Source organism: Festucalex cinctus, chromosome 2 (genome assembly GCF_051991245.1).
Source record: "Festucalex cinctus isolate MCC-2025b chromosome 2, RoL_Fcin_1.0, whole genome shotgun sequence".
Taxonomy (NCBI): domain Eukaryota; kingdom Metazoa; phylum Chordata; class Actinopteri; order Syngnathiformes; family Syngnathidae; genus Festucalex; species Festucalex cinctus.
Genome location: NC_135412.1, coordinates 10,855,309 through 10,873,746, shown reverse-complemented (window position 1 = coordinate 10,873,746; position 18,438 = coordinate 10,855,309). Strand labels below are relative to the sequence as shown.

Here is an 18,438-nt window from a genome sequence, read left to right as displayed (position 1 = left end):
TGTGGACATTAAGTATTCCCTATGGGTGGTAAGGGGGCACGGTTGTATGAGTGCACACAGACGCAGAAGAAGAAACAAAACAGCGTATTCAAGCATACTTTCTTATTGGGGCCATAAAGCGTCTAGACAGCACTCCCTTCTTTTTCACCTTCAGCCGAGACCCTCAAAGAGCATTTGGTCGTCCGTGTGTTTGGGCCACTCTTTGTCTGCAGGGTCATTATGTACCACTTATAGGACTCACGTTTGAGTCCTTGCATGTTAAATGTAATTTGTTCATGTTTTTTTTGTTTTGTTTTTGTTTTGTTTTGTTTTTTTAGCATACACTATCAGAACTACAAAGATATGCAAAAATAAAAACAATGTGTTCGAAGTTGCTCACTGTTGACCATATTCTGACTGACACAAACCACAGGAGTCATTCCATTCCTATCGAAACGTTGTCTTGTGTTGAAAGGTAAACACAACACCGTACTGTAGGTCCTGGAGAATCTTCTCCCTCTCCTGCAGCTCATCTTACAACAATGGCCGTTCCCTAAAAGTTCCCACGCAACGCGTTTGTTCACAGCTGACCCCTCGAGTGTCTGCGCAGCTTGGAATGTCACTGGTATGCCAAAAATAAATTCCTGTCTATATGCATGGGCAGATTGGGAGACCGTGCATGAAAAAGTTAGTGTTTGACGCAATTGTGAAGAACAAGTCATTTTGTGTGTCACTGATTTTTCAGATGGGCAGTGTGCTTATTACAAGTAGTCAAATGATTTTAATTGTTTATATTCAATTGAATGTTTGTGCTATTGGGTGATTGTTGTGCACCACTTGATATGGATAACACTTGAACAACAACATTTCTTTTTGAGGAACTTATATAAAGTTGTTCCCTTCTCTCCAGTTCTGTGTGGTAAATTTCTGGGAATTCTTTTTTTTTCTCTTTTGGTGGATGGTCGTCTATGCCCACAAGGTGAATGCTAATGAGGTGCAGCAGCATATTAGCTCCATTCCAGTATTGTGTATTATTGCATGTTGTTGTAATGGTAATACTTTTTGTTTTAGTTTGCAATTTATACCCTGTTCAACTGAGGGAATTCATTCTATGTTTATTGTGGTTTCAGTGCTCTAATGACCATATAAAACTAGAATGACAGTAAGTAGAGCGAATCCTCCTGCCAAGGCCAAACTGTTAAGTGAACAGAAAAACTGAAGATTGTGTGGCTTCATCTTTGTGTTTAAACAGTTTTACTATTTCAATATAACTGCTGTAAAATATGACATCAAAAATTATTAAACTGATTTTTGCACAATACTGTTTGTCAAGTTATTTTATATTCTAAAGTTACTTTTCATGAATAGGTAATACCACAAAGCCAAACTAGACCTGTTTCTACTGCATGTTTTAAGTATTTGTCACTATTCTGGTAAACCAGTAGTATTAGTCGTCTCAAGGTTTCATGAGAAAAACAGACAATCAGACATCTTCTCCAACGTTGTGTGTACGCATATCCTTCGCAATAAAGCTGATTCAGATTTCCTTTACTTCTGCGGTAGGCTGTATTCCAACAAAGCCCCAAAACTCCTCAAAAAGTGCCTCGTGGTATGTATGAAGTAATCCCTTAAAATTAATCAAAAACAGTACAGTATTTGGTCATCTCAGAATAATGCATATTTATTGTTTAAAATATTTAATCATAATTAATAAACCAATTGTTTAATTTAAAAAGTTGAATGCATGTGTAAGTTTTTGTTATTTTATGAAATAATGTTTTGTTATTTATAAATAAAATATGTGAAGATCATAATCTGTTTAAAATTAAATAGGGCCAAGTAATTTGGTACTTTGCCATTAGAGAGAAATAAAGCATCCAGTTAATATGATGGGGGGCTTCATTGTGTATGTGTGTGTGTTTGTGTGTGGGGGGGGGGGGGGGTGATTTGGTGTGAATTTTGTGGACTACTGTATTTACTTTTACGATGCAGGAGTTGGCCAATGAGCTGGGCGTCATTAAGCCGGCCTCCGTGCCCCGGGCCGGACCACTGGCAGGCCTCCTCCCGCCCCCTTCATCGATGAGGTAGTGGGCTTGCTCATTTGAATAATGTGAGACTACTTGGACTGGAGCCAATCAGCTGTCGGAGCACCACGATAACTCGCAATGCATTATTGATAATAATAATTACGTTGACATGCGCATTTGAGGAGGTAGGAGAGTGGTGGTGGTGGGGGGGTGTGAGTATTTTTTTTTTTTTTTTTTTTTTTTGGCCAAAAGAATTTGTAGAAGAAGAGGAGAATAATTGTGCGGAACTCTTTTTAGCCCAGATGGTTGCAGCATGTCGAGGCGCAAGCAAGCCAACCCGCAGCACATCAACTCGGACGAGCCCGCGTCTACACAAAATGGTGAGTTTTACATGGGATTAATAGTTTTAATGGTTCCGCTCCAGCACTTTGACCTATTTGACGGTGCTGATCTGGTCGAAACTCGACAAATGTTACTCAGTTGTGGGTCTAAATATGAGGTAACTTGAAGTCGAAGCCACTCAAGCTTATTTCATTCAAAATAGAAAATACCTGTTGCTTTTTCTTCCACCCTTGGAGGTGGTTGTGTTGAATTAAGTCACCCGGACGTGAAATTAAACTTTTAACACTTAGAAGCCGGTTCATCCGTAAAATAAGTCATTAAAAAAAAATATATTGATAGCTTGTTTGATGTCGCCGCTTCGTGACGAATCTGCTCTCACGAGTAATAAATCGTCTTTTAATTTGATTTATTTACTCTTACTCAATCTAATGAAATTGAACTTAAAAAAAAAAAAAAGGATTTTCACATTCACTTGCCAAACGTTCCAACTTCGAAACAAATGTAACTACTACCTGAACAACAACCCCAAAATGTATGAAATGGGACTCGGCGTAAGCTGACCCAAGGCAATAAATCCCCCAGTTTAATGCATGACTGTTTCCTTTGGTACGTAAGTGGGGGGTGGGGGATGAAGCAGTGGCCCTTTTAGTGGAGCCTGTTGGGTGGGAAGGGCTGGGGGGGTCTCTCTCCCTCTCGCCCCCTACCTCCACCTCCAATAGAGGAGTGCTCACCCTTTTCTGTGAATGAAAAACTTCGAAAAGCTTTATTGGACTCTGTCGTTTCGCGGTTTTAATATATCAAAGAGGGCATGAGTAGGTGGAAAACTGGTAATCTGCTGCCTCAGTTTAGGAACTGCAGCCATGGGGGCGGGAGCGCACTGAGAATGTATTTGTGATAAGAGGTCATGCGTCGTATTGTGCGCAAATGTTCGCAGTTTCCCCCCTCGGATGAGTATGGTAATGCAACGAGTGCGTATGTGTGTGTATTTGTGCTGTGACACCGTTCCAGTACCTCCTGCCGAGCAATTATCAAGTCCAACAGTTTCTTTGGGCAAATGCAAACAGGTGGTCTGCCCCCTTTCCCCTACTCTCAAGGTATTAGCATTTAACAAATACACCCAGTTGTTGTGAAATGGAGATAAATTAAAATGCACATTTGTTGATGCTTGAGCAATCACACTGGCCTCGTTTTTTTTTTTAGTTAGTTAGTTTAGCGACCTGAAAATAAAAATGTACACTTTTTTTTTTCTGACAGTGGTTCCACTACACTCCTGTTAAGTGCTCATTGTTGTCATGTGTTTGTTCTATAGCAGCGTGATTAATTTTAAATACCAATGCTTCCTTGTGCTTTTACACATTGTTCAGATTCATGTTAAAAGTAGTTGGTTGCCCCCTGCTGGCCTTAGGGACAAAAGGTCAATTCAAATTGCCAAGGGCTCTTAATAGTGGAAAATAATCCAGAAGTTTTACAATGTTGTATAAGTGCCATTGTGTGTAGTCTGTTGTAAATCTATTTTTTGCAAATTTTTACAATTATATGACAATCCCATATTTTTATGATTTAAAGTTGGTTCAATGGATTTGTACAGGCCTCACTGTTTAAAAAAACCAAACAACAACAAAAAAAAAACATGCACACAATCGTTGATTGCTACATTGCTATGATCAGCAGAAACTATTATTTAAAGTCTTATATCTTCCAACCCTCACCAGGCATTCTACGAGATGATCCAGCCCAGGAGATTGATGAAGTGAAAAGGTTAAGAATGGACCAGACCCGGATCTGCAACAAGTGCTGTGCCGAATTCTTCGACGAAGCTGAATTTTTGGAGCATGAAAAGAACTGTATTAAGAGCCACCAAGTGCTCATTATGAGAGATGCTGATGGCAGTGAGGTTACAGAGGAATATTCCCAAGGTTCTCCCGAAGGACCCGCCAGTGACCATGATGACAGCCGGTCCAGCAGCCATTCCCTAACTGCTGCCAATTCTGACCAAATAGAAAGACCTGAAGATGAGTCTAACATACACACGGAGGAACAAGAAGATATGTCTGTCAGTCCTGAGACACACTTCCAACGTTCCCCAGAGATGCAGGATCCAAACACTTTTGAAGCAACAACTACTGACACTCAACTTTCCGTCTCCCAGACTTCTTCAAATACAACAGCTTTGTCATCGCAGGACGCCCTCCAGGTCATCCCCGTGATCTTGGAGCAGTTGGTGTGCCTCCAGCAGCAACAGCTACAGCAAATCCAGATCACAGAACAGATCAGAATCCAAGTGGCTATGATGACTCCACAAGGTCTCCGGTCATCTGTGGGTGCAGCCATGGACCCCCTGAAAGCCCTTGGTGCGCATCTTTCCCAGCAGCTTTCTGCTGCCGCAGCATTGATAGGAAAAAGGACCGGTAGTCAGAGCCTGTCAATGGAGGCAGTGAAGCAAGGTAAAGTGCCTCTACCCAGTGGCACACCAACCTCTGTGCCTGCAGGACTGAGTGCAATGACCTCTAAAATGGACATTTTGAAGGGCATTCCGGATCTGGCTGGCCGTTTACCAGCACTACTACCAGAGTCACCAGCCGTTGTAGGTTTCCCAGGCACCTTCAGCGGCATCCAAGCAGGGATTGATTCGAAAAAAGCAAAGGGGAAGCTGTTGAATCTTCCAGTAGAGATAAAGACTGGGGAATTGTACAAGCACAGGTGTAAGTACTGTGGAAAGACCTTTGGTAATGACAGCGCTCTCCAGATTCACCTGCGTTCGCACACCGGTGAAAGGCCCTTCAAATGCAACATCTGCGGAAACCGCTTCACCACCAAAGGGAACCTCAAAGTGCATTTCCAAAGGCACAAAGACAAGTATCCCAACATCACCATGAATCCTCATCCGGTTCCCGAACACCTTGACAGCATTCCCACCAGCAGCGGTATTCCCTTTGGTATGTCTGTGCCCATGGAAGAGTCAAATGAAATTAAGCCGATACTTGGTCATCCTGCTGCGCCTGGTTTCCATTCTTCATCACTCTCTGGATTCAAGACATTTGATGGCTTTAGCGGTGGAGACCCATTTCCCCAGAGACCCTCGCCATCAACAAGTGACGGCTCCCCATCCGTTTCGAATGTCTTTGTCCACGAGACCGGTATGGATCACCCCCAGAAGGATGCTAAGGAGCTCCTGGGAACACTGCATCACATGAATGGGAATGCCATGCCTGGAGAGCAAAGCTCTGGCACTGCAAAGCTTCAGCAGATGGTGGACTGCTTGGAAAAGAAGACAAACGATCCCAACGAGTGTGTCATCTGCCACAGAATTCTCAGCTGCCAGAGCTCGCTTAAGATGCATTACCGCACACACACCGGGGAGAGGCCATACAAATGTAAGATCTGTGGCCGTGCCTTCTCCACCAAAGGCAACCTGAAGGCCCATTACGGGGTGCACAGGGCCAACACACCTCTTAAAATGCAGCACTCCTGTCCCATTTGCCAGAAGAAGTTTACCAATGCTGTGGTTCTGCAGCAGCACATTCGCATGCACATGGGCGGCCAAATCCCCAACACCCCAGTGCCGGAAAACCACTTTGAGGCCAATGACACAATAGAGTCCTCCAACTCAAAAGAAAAGGCTTTGGACCTCAATGGTTTTGAAGCAAACAACATGGAAGCTCGAGAACCCGAGGTGAACTCTCAGAAGCCAAACGAGAATTCTGACTCTCTCCTGTCTGCCACAGATGACCAGAAGCATGCTGGCCCCGCCATCTTTTCCAGCCTTGATGTCTTGAAGAATCTCACTTCTGCTCTTGCACTAAAAGGACAGGGTAGCACTCCGTCTGACAGCGAGCGGACACCCAAAGAATCCCCGTCTGTTCCCAGAGAGCAGGAATATCAGAACGGTCGTAGCCCGGGTGTTTCTGACGCTACCATGTCATTTCATTGCACCTCTCCTATGAACAACACTAGTAGCCTCAGGTCTCCAGAATCTGCTGTGGAAGAGTTTGCCCGTAACGGGTACAAAGCAGACCTTGAAGGACCAACTCATGATGGAACAGAATCAAGTGGAGCTCTCGACCTCACAGCTTCAAGCAGCTTTATCCCAAAAGTTATCAAAGAAGAACCTAGTGTGCCGTTCACAAGTGGAGAATACGGTGAGCTACTCAATCTAGGAAATATTGTAGTTGTATTGATTTTTAATGGATATAATTCCTTTTTTGTATCAACAGCTGCAAGTAATATGTCTTTCATGAGGATCCCATCAAGTCTGGAGATGAAGCTTCCTCAAGAGAACCCAATCGGCACCCATGGTTTGTTTACATCTCCAATACCCCCGGGGACAGTCATACCCTCGCCAGTCCCCACGGTACCTCGTCGGTCCTCCAAACAGCATGTTTGTAACGTGTGCGGGAAGAACTTCTCATCTGCTAGCGCCTTGCAGATTCATGAGCGCACCCACACTGGGGAGAAGCCGTTTGCCTGCAACATCTGCGGCCGGGCGTTCACCACCAAGGGAAATCTAAAGGTATATTTGCCATGAGTGTCAATACTGCCGACTTCTAAATGCCAAATATCACTCTCTGATGACAACTTTGTATTTCCAGTCAAACCTAACTATATGTGTTTTTCTTAACCCCAATGACTGAAAATTGTCTTTGGCCTTATCTACTGTATGTGTTAAAAACACTTCAGTGAACATAACGATTGCTCTGGCAAAGCACATTTTCATTGATTGTTTATCATCAAATACTCACATATACTGTACTACATGTATGGGTTTGTCATTTACTTAGTTTTTTTTCCCCTTCAGGTACATATTGGTACCCACATGTGGAACAACTCCTCGAGACGTGGTCAGCGTCTATCCCTGGATAATCCCATGGCTCTTATGGCAATGAGCTCTGAGCCGAAGATGTTACCAGAAATGTTGCAAGCCCCCAAAGAGCTTGCTGCTCCCCCCATGAACTTTGACCCATCTATGTGGACCCAGTACACTCCGGCCTTTAGTGGCGGTCTGACCATGAAGACCAACGAGATCTCTGTCATCCAGGGGGGGGGTATCCCCCTCCCCGGGAGCCCTGCTGGCGGCGCCCCGCTGATTGGATCCACCGGAGGCCTCATGAAGATGGACGGATCCCACTCTGGCTTGCCTGGCTCCATGGCCGAAATTGAGAAAAACAGCTCTGACAGTGTACCAAAATCCCAGTTTCCACATTTCATGGAGGAGGGGAAAATTGCAGTTAATTAATCACCTGAACTCTGACCCTGAATGTCTTCTCACAGATGAGGTACATTTGTTGAATTCAGCATAGGTATTTTCCCCAGCAAACTTGTCACATCACTCATTCAATTGATTCTATAGTATTGCTTTTTAGTTGACTTAATGTAACTACTGTAGTTGTATTTTATATGAATATATACGGGTATTCCCCCTCCCCCCACTCAAAAGTTTGAATGTAAAACTTTACTTGAAACTGCTTTAATTTCAACTGTCTTTTTTTTTTTTTTTTTTTTTTTTTTTTTTAAATATATATATCTATTTTTTTTTGTGAAGGATTTGGACTTTAAGGGCTTGACTTTTCAGGTCAGTTTCTCAGTGCTCATAACTTTGGCGTAGTTAACCGTATTGGTCCATAATGACTACTTTCCCTCCTCTTGTGTGCCAGTTATTTTATGACATAGTATGTTTTTGTAGTGTAGTAGTTGACATTGAATGGGCATTTGGACTGGTTACTCTAATATCCTGCCTGTTGCATACATATTAGTTTTGAACGATGTAAGTAACAGATAAATGTCTAATGGGTTTACTTGCCAAGTGCCTAACTTGAATTGCGTGTGTTGCTGTTGTCTTTCAATGCACCAGAGGGTTAATTTAACAGTTCTGGTAGAATTAATTATTATTTGTAGCATTGCTTGTGTATGAGATTTACATCCAGAACTCTGTCTGCTGCCTTTGTGTTTTCTTGTAAAGCAGTGTCATAATATAGTTGGCTGAGCTCCAAATGCAGAATATTGTCCAGCCTGCACTTTATTTGAGGTTTATACGGTTACATTTATTGTTGCATCTCAGTCTCACTGCTTAAGCTGTCTTAGTGGGACAAAGGGCAGAATTACAATGTTGTCTCAGAGGTTTGCCAGCGCTCAGATGAAATGGTCTTCAAATTGTAGCATTTTAATTTATTGATAATACACAAGGCTTGAGTTTTGCGGGTTAGATCTACCTCATTTAGATTTTAGTTCTCTAACATCTCCTTTTTCTCAGCGTTAACTACATTTCTCCCACAATACATTCTTCAGTACATATATATATTTTCTACTCTAAATCTGCTGTGTTGAACTCCAATGAATGTATCACAGGACACTTTACACAAGTCAGAATGCTCAGAGTTCCATTGAAGGTCCCTGCTGTACATTCCTTAGTAATTTTACATTTGCCAAGTTGTGCCTTTTTTGTTAGCATGTCAAAACTGCTTTTCAAAGATGTCTCTACAATTCAACGTTGAGCCAGTGTGGCTTGTTTACAGTTGTGCATTGTTTTGTTTTTTCCAAATGTTTCCTTCAACTGTGTTTACTGGTTTTGAACAATAAAGTCCTCACTTTTTTTTTTCAGACAGACATTGTCCTTCACTAATGATTGAAAATACACACATATTGAAGTCCCAGCAATGGGGTTGTCTGTACCGGTAGCGCGTTTAAATTAATGTCACCTGGTAAATCAACTGTAAAGTACACTTTTCAATTAATATTATAAAAAGAAAAAATCATGTTGCATCTTGGGTGTGATTTTTGCATCCTCATTTGTTATTCAATTTCAGTGCGTCTTAGTTTCCCAATATTGACTGAGCTAAGGCATATTATTTACATATGAAAAATCATAAAGTGACCACCAAACAAACAAAAAAAATGTCACAAAAGTATGCACGGGTTAATTCGCCGATGTAAATATGTACCTTCGGCCATTTTGTTTAAAGGGCATATAATTGTTCTGATCAAAAGTACATTATATTTGTATTAGTCTAATATACTTTTTGAAAGAGTTAGGTGAAACTTGATCATTTGCAGTGATTGCCAATTCAGTTCTAAAAAGTAATGAAGCAACAGTACCGCATCTTTCAAAGAGGGAGTCTCCCCCACCCCATTTTCTCTTTAGTGTGTCCCACTCGGCTCTCTGTCAGCCGCACGGTGTGAGAAGTGAAGTGACAGCCTCCGCCCAGAACATCAGAAACGCCCCAGCCAGGCTGCGTGCCCGCGGCGGCTTTTCTTCGGAATGACCGACAACATCCCCCTGCAGCCCGTCCGACGGCCAAAGAGAAACAACAGCAAACACAGACATGGGTAAGGCTCGTAGAAATGAGGCGCACTCATTCATTTTAGCAGCCCTGACGCTTTCGTTCTTCAGCCATCTTCATTCCACACAAACGGCTGCTTTGTTTTGAAACGTCAACGGGGAGGAGAATGTGCACACTGGCTGGATAAACAATTGGTCATATACAGTACTCTTTGTTTATTTTGTTTTTTAATTTAAAAGGGAGTGTTGTTCTAATGTGACTGTTTAGCAGCTAGCTTTAGCTTTAGCTTACATCCTTGTTCCGGGGAGAGCGTGCAGCAAGTGCACGAGAAGACTACGTCAATATTTGCCTCTTCGTACTCATGTCGCAGTACAAAGAGCAGCAACATGCGGGCCTCGAGCGATTATTATTAAAAATAAAAAAGCTGCCTAAGAATATGATTTTTACGCTAACCGTTTTAAAAAAAGGGGTGAAGGCCTTGTTCAGATGTCGTTTGTCTCTCAAAGTGATGGCATCTAATGCAGCAGCATGACATCGAACGATGTAATGACATCCGATACTGATACAATCCAGATGGCTACACTTAGATTAGATTTACAATTGCACTTTATTTGTGGCCATTTTTATTATCTACTACTACTAAAACAATGATACACGTCCATGGTTAAATTAAATTAGACTGTCATGAATTATTAGTTTAATTTGTTCGATTTACCATGCGCAGAACTCAATGTATTTGTATATCTGAGCAATTTTTGCCATTAAAATGTGAACATTCTTGTGTTAATTCTTATTAGTGAGTCACAGTGTCCCATCACTGATGAGCTATTTTTAGGACAGTACCATACTTACTGATGTTGTCCTTGGGGCTAACTAGTATCCACTGGCACCATTTTGCAGCCAATTTGGAGATATACAGCCATATCATATTGTCCCTGCTTAGAAGTCCTCTCACCCTTACTGGTGACAGCCAATATTGGTGCATTTGACACTGGTAGAAACTTTGGCTTTTTTTTTTTTTTTTTTTTTTTTTAAAAGGTAAACAGTTAAACCTTTAATCAAGCCATGACTAATCTCCACAATTGAGTACTAGTTCTTTTCAGCAATTATCGTCAAACATACAACATCTTTAGATACAGATCTTTGAATTAAAATTACAGGATCTTTATAAAAATGCAATAAGACAAAGAACACTATCTTCGCTATGCCCAGTTATCTAAAGCTGCTGGACTGTGATGATCCACATGGTACTAATCAACAAGTGATCAACGAACTACCGGAAAGAATCTTTTGACATGATCTATATGCGATCAAATCACTGGTGAAGAGGATCTGATTGACTTTCAATAATCCATTGGCCTAATCAAAAGTCTCCGAAAGTAATCATCTCGACAACTTGCTACTTGGACTTGATGAACTGAGTGAACTTTTAATAATCCACCTGCTTGAATCAAAAGTCTCCGAATGAAATCAACTGGAAATCGAACTTCATGGACTTGATGAACTGAGGGAAATTTTATCATCTCTGTTGATTTTTATTTTTATTGCTTGATCTTTTGCGTCCTAGTTTTGTATGGGGGCGGGAATTTATAAGCTTTATGCTTCTTCCTGCCAGGCCTTTTTCTTTTCGGTTATTATATGTCTAAACTGTATGATGTAATGTTTGATTGTCATCAATGCTGTCCGAAAGGAAAAATGAACAAATAAATCAAATCAATCAACACTCAGTTAATTCTATGGTGCTCGGTGACCTGAGCTATGTACGTGATGGCTCACACGACCTACAGGTTTTTGTGCTGTTTAATAGCCTATATTTCCTAGATATTTTGTTCAAATTCTAAATTTGGTTACACTGTATTTTTTTCCCCAGGTTTATAACTCACAATGTAGTTATTAATTAATCTTGAGGTCACTGAGTTCATTCATGTGGAACGTTGGCTTGAACTTTAGTAGTGGTCACCCATTTCCTGATGAAATTACTTTTTTTATTCACTTTATGGACATGCAGTTGAACCCTCTGTGTTGTTTTTGTTTGTGGCAACACATTAACTCAAGATGTGACGGTGAATTAATTAGCAGCAAGTCTTGAGTTGAACCATGTACACAGCCATACAAGTAAAAAAATTTTTTTAATTTAAAATTTGAGTTATTCTATAGTATTTTATGTGTCTGAGTTTGTGTATTTGCTTTAAAGACGCATATTAAATTCAGTGTAGTGGTTATCATTCTACATTATACATTTTGCAGTGTCTCAAATGCATGAAAATCAAGTTTATTTATAGCTGTTTGAAATTTGACATGTTGTGTGTGAATTATTGACAGGAAAGTTATTAACTGGCTCCTTCGTCTCAGGTGCTGCCCATGGTCCAAATGCTGCGGCATGTGCGACTTCCGTCCCCGCACTGTGTGGCTCGGCCATCCAGAAAAGCGGGAGCAGAGGTACCCCCGGAATGTCATTAACAACCAGAAGTACAACTTCTTCACCTTCCTGCCTGGGGTTAGTTTCACTCAACGGTCACCACACGATTCCACCTCCCAAAAAACACTTGTATATTTCCATCCATATGATTCAGAAGTCGGACACATACTGTATTACAACAACAAACCAGCTTAGGAGGGTACCTTGTGCCTTAGTATAGTGATAGTCAAAAACCGATGTGCCTGAGTAGGAGTGAAAGTAGGGACTCTAGGATGGGGTTGCTGTGCTGTTTGTTCTTGTGATTCGTTTGTGTGATTTGCATAAACATTTGCTTTCTAGATATGCTCAGTTGTCTTAAGAACTTCAGTAAGATAGTGAAAGTTGCTATTGTTTTTGTTTGCCAAAGAAAGAGACAAGAGCAAATTGTTTTTTTGCAATGCAAAATGGTGCCTTTTTTTTCTTTTTTTTCTTTCCTCTAGTTTGTTATTGTTGTCTGTGTTTTAGCATTTGGCCTCTTTGCCTGCACTCAGATCTCAACTTTGTCATGCTAGTAATCTCTCACATTGGTGTCAATCGAACTGAGTGAGGTTGTAACTTTAGTGTTAATTGTTGTTTTTAGTTCACTGTGAATTGTGTGTTCCTCGGGGTCTTTTTATGTTTTTGTTTTTTTCAATTATTTATTTATGTATTTATTTATTTGACCTATTCTATTTTAGTATTTTTAGTGACTTTTTTTTTTTTTTCTAATTGTTTTTACTAGACTTTATGTGTATGGTCAGTGTGCAGATCTCAATGTGCAGTACTTTGGAAACATTTGTTTATAAAATCCATCCATCCATTTTCTTGACCGCTTATTCTTCACAAGGGTCGCGGGGGGTGCTGGAGCCTATCTCAGCTGGCTTTGGACAGTAGGCGGGGTACACCCTGGACTGGTTGCCAGCCATTCGCGTTTGTTTATAAAATGCGCTATAGAAATAAAGTGGATGCCTGTGTGAGTGTGATACTGGTGGAAGATGATGCTCTAGTTCCTAGATAGGGAGACACATTTTAGTAGTCTACTCTGGTCATTTCTGCAATTAATGTTAGTTGAACCTCTGAGCACAATGCATTTCAGTAAGCTGTTTTGCGTATTGAAATCATTTAATGTATTTTCAGTTTGAATAATAAGTGTGAAAGCAACCCCACTTTATTGTCTCATTTAGAGCTGTCAAAATTAATCAACAACTATTTTAATAATCGAGTACCGTAATTGTTTCCCTACAGGTGCTCTTCAATCAGTTCAAGTACTTCTTCAACTTGTACTTCTTGCTGCTGGCTTGCTCTCAGTTTGTGGATGAGCTACGCTTGGGTGACCTGTACACCTACTGGGTCCCTTTGGTTTGTAGCCTTTCGTCAACTCTTTTGGTCAATTAGTCACTTTTCCGTCAATGTGATGATTCTTTCTTTTCTTTTAACAACAGTTGATGTCCATGAGTCATCTTGGAAGTGTGATTTTCATTTCAGGGTCTGGTCTTGACCATCACCATCATTCGAGAGGCCGTTGATGAAATAAGATGCTACATCCGAGACAAAGAAGTGAACTCGCAGATCTACAGCAAGCTATCGACAAGAGGTGGGCAAAAAAACATTTCAGTAAAATACTCTCATAAACACAACTGAAATGCTCTTATAAACAGTACGGAAATAGTCAGTAGTGTGTGTGTGAGCAAAAAACATTTCAGTAAAATACTCTCAGAACAACTGAAATGCTCTTATAAACAGTACTGAAATGTTCACTAGTGTGTTTGTGACCAAAAAAAAAATCAGTGAAATACTCTCATAAACACAACTGAAATGCTCTTATAAACAGAACTGAAATGCTCACTAGTGTGTGTAAACAAAAAACATTTCAGTAAAATATAACAACTGAAATGCTCTTATAAACAGAACTGAAATGCTCACTAGTGTGTGTGAACAAAAACATTTCAGTAAAATATAACAACTGAAATGCTCTTATATACAGTACTGAAATGTTCACTAGTGTGTGTGAGCAAAAAACATTTCAGTACTGTTTATAAGAGCATTTCAGTTGCGTTTATGAGAGTATTTTACTTGTATATATGATTGTATTTCACTAGTGTGTATGAGAGCATCTCAGTGGTGACTGTGAGACTATTTTACCTGTGCGTATGAGAGAGTTTCAATGGTGTTTATGAGCATATTTCACTAGTACGTATGAACACATTTTACTAGCGTGTATGAGCAAAAAACATTTCAGTGGTGTTTTTAAAAGAGCTTTTCAGTTATATGTGTGAGAGCTAATCCTGAAATATGGCCCAGACGGCACCTCATACTTTTAAGTCTGCTCTCATGAGAGTCGACAGGAAAGTTGTCTTATAATATATATCGGACTGTAAGAATGCTTATTTCTGCACCCATGCTGCCACCTGAGCCGCCTTTCCTACTTTTCAAGTGGCCCCGTTTAAACTTATTGGGGCGGAGGGTGTGTAATTCAAAGCAGAGACATAAAAGTGAGCATACACGGTATAAAGTGCGAGCAACAGTAAAAAAGCAGAAGACCTCTTGTGGTTTCCATCACTCGGCCACTTTGATGTGGCAGCTTGTTTTAGCCATAAACACAATGACTGCCCGCCCCTTGCACACTTGTTTTGCTCCAGTCACCATAATGTGTGCAACACATCGCCATCAAACCTTTATGATGATAATCTTAAATTATTTTAATTTCTGATTGAATGCAATTGTGTGCACACGTCTTAGCATAACTCTGGTGTCACAATGAGACAAAGAAGAAATGTGAATTCCCATGAACCCCGACGCATAGTGATATTATATGTGCCTTAATGTCTTGCATATGCATTGGCCAGAGGTCACGACAGAGGTCAGGGGTCAGTGATCTCCTCCAAACAAATTTGCCTGTTAATTCCAAATGGAATGAGAGAGAAAAGCTCAACTCCCCCAGCATTCCTTCAGATCTGCATGGAAAATTACTTCCCCCAAACTTCAGTGGGGTGACCGTTGAAGCATGCGGGAAAGCAGCTGGCACTACTACTATTTGATTTCCGAGATATGGTTTATACGTTTTACCGCTTAATGAGTTCTCTATTTTTTTTCCCCCTATTAGGCACAGCAAAGATCAAAAGCAGCAACATTCAAGTGGGAGATCTTATAATCGTGGAAAAGGTTTGTTAAAAATACTTGCACATGGTCACATTCTCACATAATGCCTACAATCAAATTCGCCACTTGATTTACATTCAACCAGATTTTTTTTGGTAGGGTTAGTATATCTTAAATTGGAATAGATTTTCAGTGGAGATGTGTGGCTGTTCCTGTCGCAGTTGAAATATGAGAAGCACACTTCTGTCTTCAGTTTCCAATGGCAGGCGTCTTTCTGAAACACTGGTCGCAACACGGCCGAAGGAAAGGTCACACATGTCGACCGCCACATCTCATCAACATGTTTGACTGATTGTGAGCTGTCTGGAAATATTAGGTCGCTGAATGTATCCTTCTGCGATCCAGAAGAACTATGTTGGGATTTTAGGGTTGTGGGGTCACCTGCGATTAGTGTTGATTTCATCAGCCATTTTGAAATTTAGTCTTAGTTTTCGTCCACTTTCAGTAACACTTGTTAATTTTTAACTTTTAGTGAACTATAAGTTGATCATTTTAGTCATTATTTTAGTCCACGAAAACAATTTCATTCATCTACAACTGTCTACATTTTAGTCTTATTTTAGTGAGGACAATAATTTTTCACCCTTTTACGTTTTTGTTGTCAGAATATAATTTTGAAATTTCCATCTAATCTAAAACTGCATCACATAAAATGTTCTGTCATCTTTTTATTTAAAACAGCTTCACACACAATAACAGCGACAAGCTAGTAAGTTAGCTAGCATTAGTTAGCGGTCTAGTTTGAATGTTAGCCTATAGCTGTTGCATTAATGATACATTGTACTCGCTAGCTTTTTCATCTCATCTTAGGTTCGTGAACTAAATTTGGGTTAAATTTTCATCTTGTCTTTATTAGTTGACGAAAATGCATACTGATTTAGTCCTAATTATTGTTTATTAATGGAGTTGTAGTCTAATCAAGTCAAATTTTCGTCCGATGAAAAATGTGTGATGACGAAAATATTTTTATTTAGTTTTCGTTAGCAAACTTAACACTACCTGTGATAAAAAAATTTAAAATTTATATATATATATATATATATATATATGTATGTATGTATATATATATATATATATATATATATATATATATGTATGTATGTATGTATGTATATATGTGTGTGTGTATATATAAATATATATATATATATATATATATATGTATATATGTGTGTGTGTGTGTGTGTGTGTGTGTGTATATATATATATATATATATATATATATGTGTGTGTGTATTTTATTTTATTTTTTCAATGAGTGTTACTAATGTGCACGCAACGAGATAAGTCAAACATTTTAAGAGCAGGAGGAGGGTGGGGCGCAGGAGCAGGAAGTGATGCTGAAGTGATGTTTTTCTTTCTGCCTGTCTTTGTAGAACCAGCGTGTTCCTGCTGACATGATCTTTTTAAGGACCTCGGAGAGAAATGGTAAACATCTGCTGGTCATTCATCCAGATCTGGCTGGGGAAATGACTTGTTTAAAAAAGGCGCTGAGGTGCAGGGATTAGCCCTGAGCCTGGACAGGAAGTCTTATAATGTCTGAATTGTAATTGGGTCCAGTACTATACTATCAGTCAAAGTTGCTGTGGTTGGAGGGGAGGGGAGGGGTTGCTGCCGTGCTGCTTCCAGTTATACATACACGCAATGTAGACCAAACACTGACCTCTCTTCCTCATGCTGGTTTAGCAGATGAAATTATGCAACACAATAAAAGTTATAAGTCACAAACAATGGAACTGCTAAGGTTGAACACAATACATTCTCCAGTTGACCGTAACTATTCAGATTTAGCTGTTTTCCAATAATGTAAAGGCTAAGTATCTGTTCCGTGATCAAACTAGTCAGCATCATACACAGTAACTACACCAACAATGTTAGTATTGGTTAATGTTAAAATGAAAACATACCAACACGCTATTAATTTTTCTGATGCTGGTGCTTCTCTGAATACCCATTACTAAGGTTAGTCATTTTGGAATAGTTGTCACAAGAAAGCCAAAGAAAAAGCAAATACATCTACATTTTGTTATATAATCGAATTAGGGAAAACCATTGTTCAGGCAACCTCTATCTTTCTGTAAACATAAACTTTAGAAGTTTCACTATACAAAGGCATCTCACATGATTGATCACATGGGGGATTAAGTTTCACTAATGCAACAGCTGCATTGCTTTGTTATTGCATATGGAGTGCAACATAAGTGTCTTTAACTATGTTTGAGCATGTATGTTGTTGTTGTGACTACTTTATGCCTAAGGGAAAACGAATGCAGCAGCTTTGTTTTACTGGAAATAGTGTATGGTTATCTCCATTCCATGTGGAGGCCATTAGGTCAATTATGAAGAGCCTGAGCCCAGACTGAGACTTTTTTTTGGGGGGGCACATGACTCATGTAGGCTAAATGTGAATTTAGTGGGAGTAGGGTCAGGTTTCCGGTTAATGTGGCTAAATCAAATGACCAAAACTGCCAATGTTATTCAAACGATGGCTGATAGAATAAACCTTGCACATCTGCTAGTGTCGCATGCATCGGCTCACAGATCATGAATAGAGATGTCACTTTATTGACACATGCGGCTTGACCTGTTGTCACCCCCTGGTGGTGCAAGTGTGTGGCATAAGCTTTTTTCTTCTGCTCAGGCTCCTGTTTCCTGCGCACTGACCAGCTGGACGGGGAGACGGACTGGAAACTGCGCCTCCCAGTGGCATGCACACAGAGGCTGCCGACTGCTGCAGTGAGTACATAATGGCATACAATAGGCCTACATTTACACATCTTCAATCAGTTAGTCAATCAGTGAAGAAAGCAAGGTCCAGAAAGGCATGTTTGGATGAGTTTGGTGTGAAAAATAAGATCATCAAACAACTTTGGGATGAACTTGAAGGGAGATGGACAAAAATGTACTCACAGTGAACTATAGTGTTGAAATGAGTCTTGATTGAAATTCATTCTTCTAACTCAAGAACAAATCCTAAGTAATGTTGTTGATGTTTCTTAGGACCTTCTACAGATTCGATCCTACGTATACGCAGAAGAGCCAAACATCGACATTCATAACTTTATTGGAACTTTCACCAGGGTGAGTGTGTAACAATAAGGTCTCATTTTTGTATTGGATTTGTGTTAACTCATGACTTCTTGCCTCATGGAAATATTCTGTTTAAGAAATAACCCTTAAGATAAATTCCTCCCTGTGGTGGTCGGCTGTCATCCCTCTG

General features: G+C 40.2%; 2 protein-coding genes across 3 annotated transcripts in view; both read left to right on the top strand.

Moving 5' to 3' along the window:
- The first annotated feature begins 2,245 nt into the window (after positions 1-2,245).
- On the top strand, positions 2,246-8,940 carry sall4 (spalt-like transcription factor 4). 2 transcript variants are annotated; one of them, XM_077512807.1, is made up of 5 exons: positions 2,246-2,386; positions 4,061-6,487; positions 6,563-6,699; positions 6,775-6,858; positions 7,144-8,940. In XM_077512807.1, the coding sequence occupies exons 1-5, from the start codon at positions 2,320-2,322 to the stop codon at positions 7,579-7,581; spliced, it is 3,153 nt and encodes a 1,050-aa protein (XP_077368933.1). In that variant the 5' UTR covers positions 2,246-2,319; the 3' UTR covers positions 7,582-8,940. The 2 variants fall into 2 exon arrangements, with proteins under 2 accessions (XP_077368933.1, XP_077368932.1); XM_077512806.1 differs by having other exon boundaries at positions 6,563-6,858.
- Positions 8,941-9,472: 532 nt separating this feature from the next.
- Positions 9,473-18,438, top strand: part of atp9a (ATPase phospholipid transporting 9A) — a 30,172-nt gene continuing 21,206 nt past the window's right edge. Inside the window, exons 1-8 of the mRNA XM_077512808.1 lie at positions 9,473-9,668; positions 11,975-12,119; positions 13,305-13,418; positions 13,545-13,653; positions 15,163-15,221; positions 16,595-16,646; positions 17,860-17,954; positions 18,219-18,299. Coding sequence (XP_077368934.1) covers positions 9,601-9,668; positions 11,975-12,119; positions 13,305-13,418; positions 13,545-13,653; positions 15,163-15,221; positions 16,595-16,646; positions 17,860-17,954; positions 18,219-18,299 — 723 coding nt within the window. The 5' untranslated portion in view covers positions 9,473-9,600. The remainder of the gene's footprint in view (positions 9,669-11,974; positions 12,120-13,304; positions 13,419-13,544; positions 13,654-15,162; positions 15,222-16,594; positions 16,647-17,859; positions 17,955-18,218; positions 18,300-18,438) is intronic.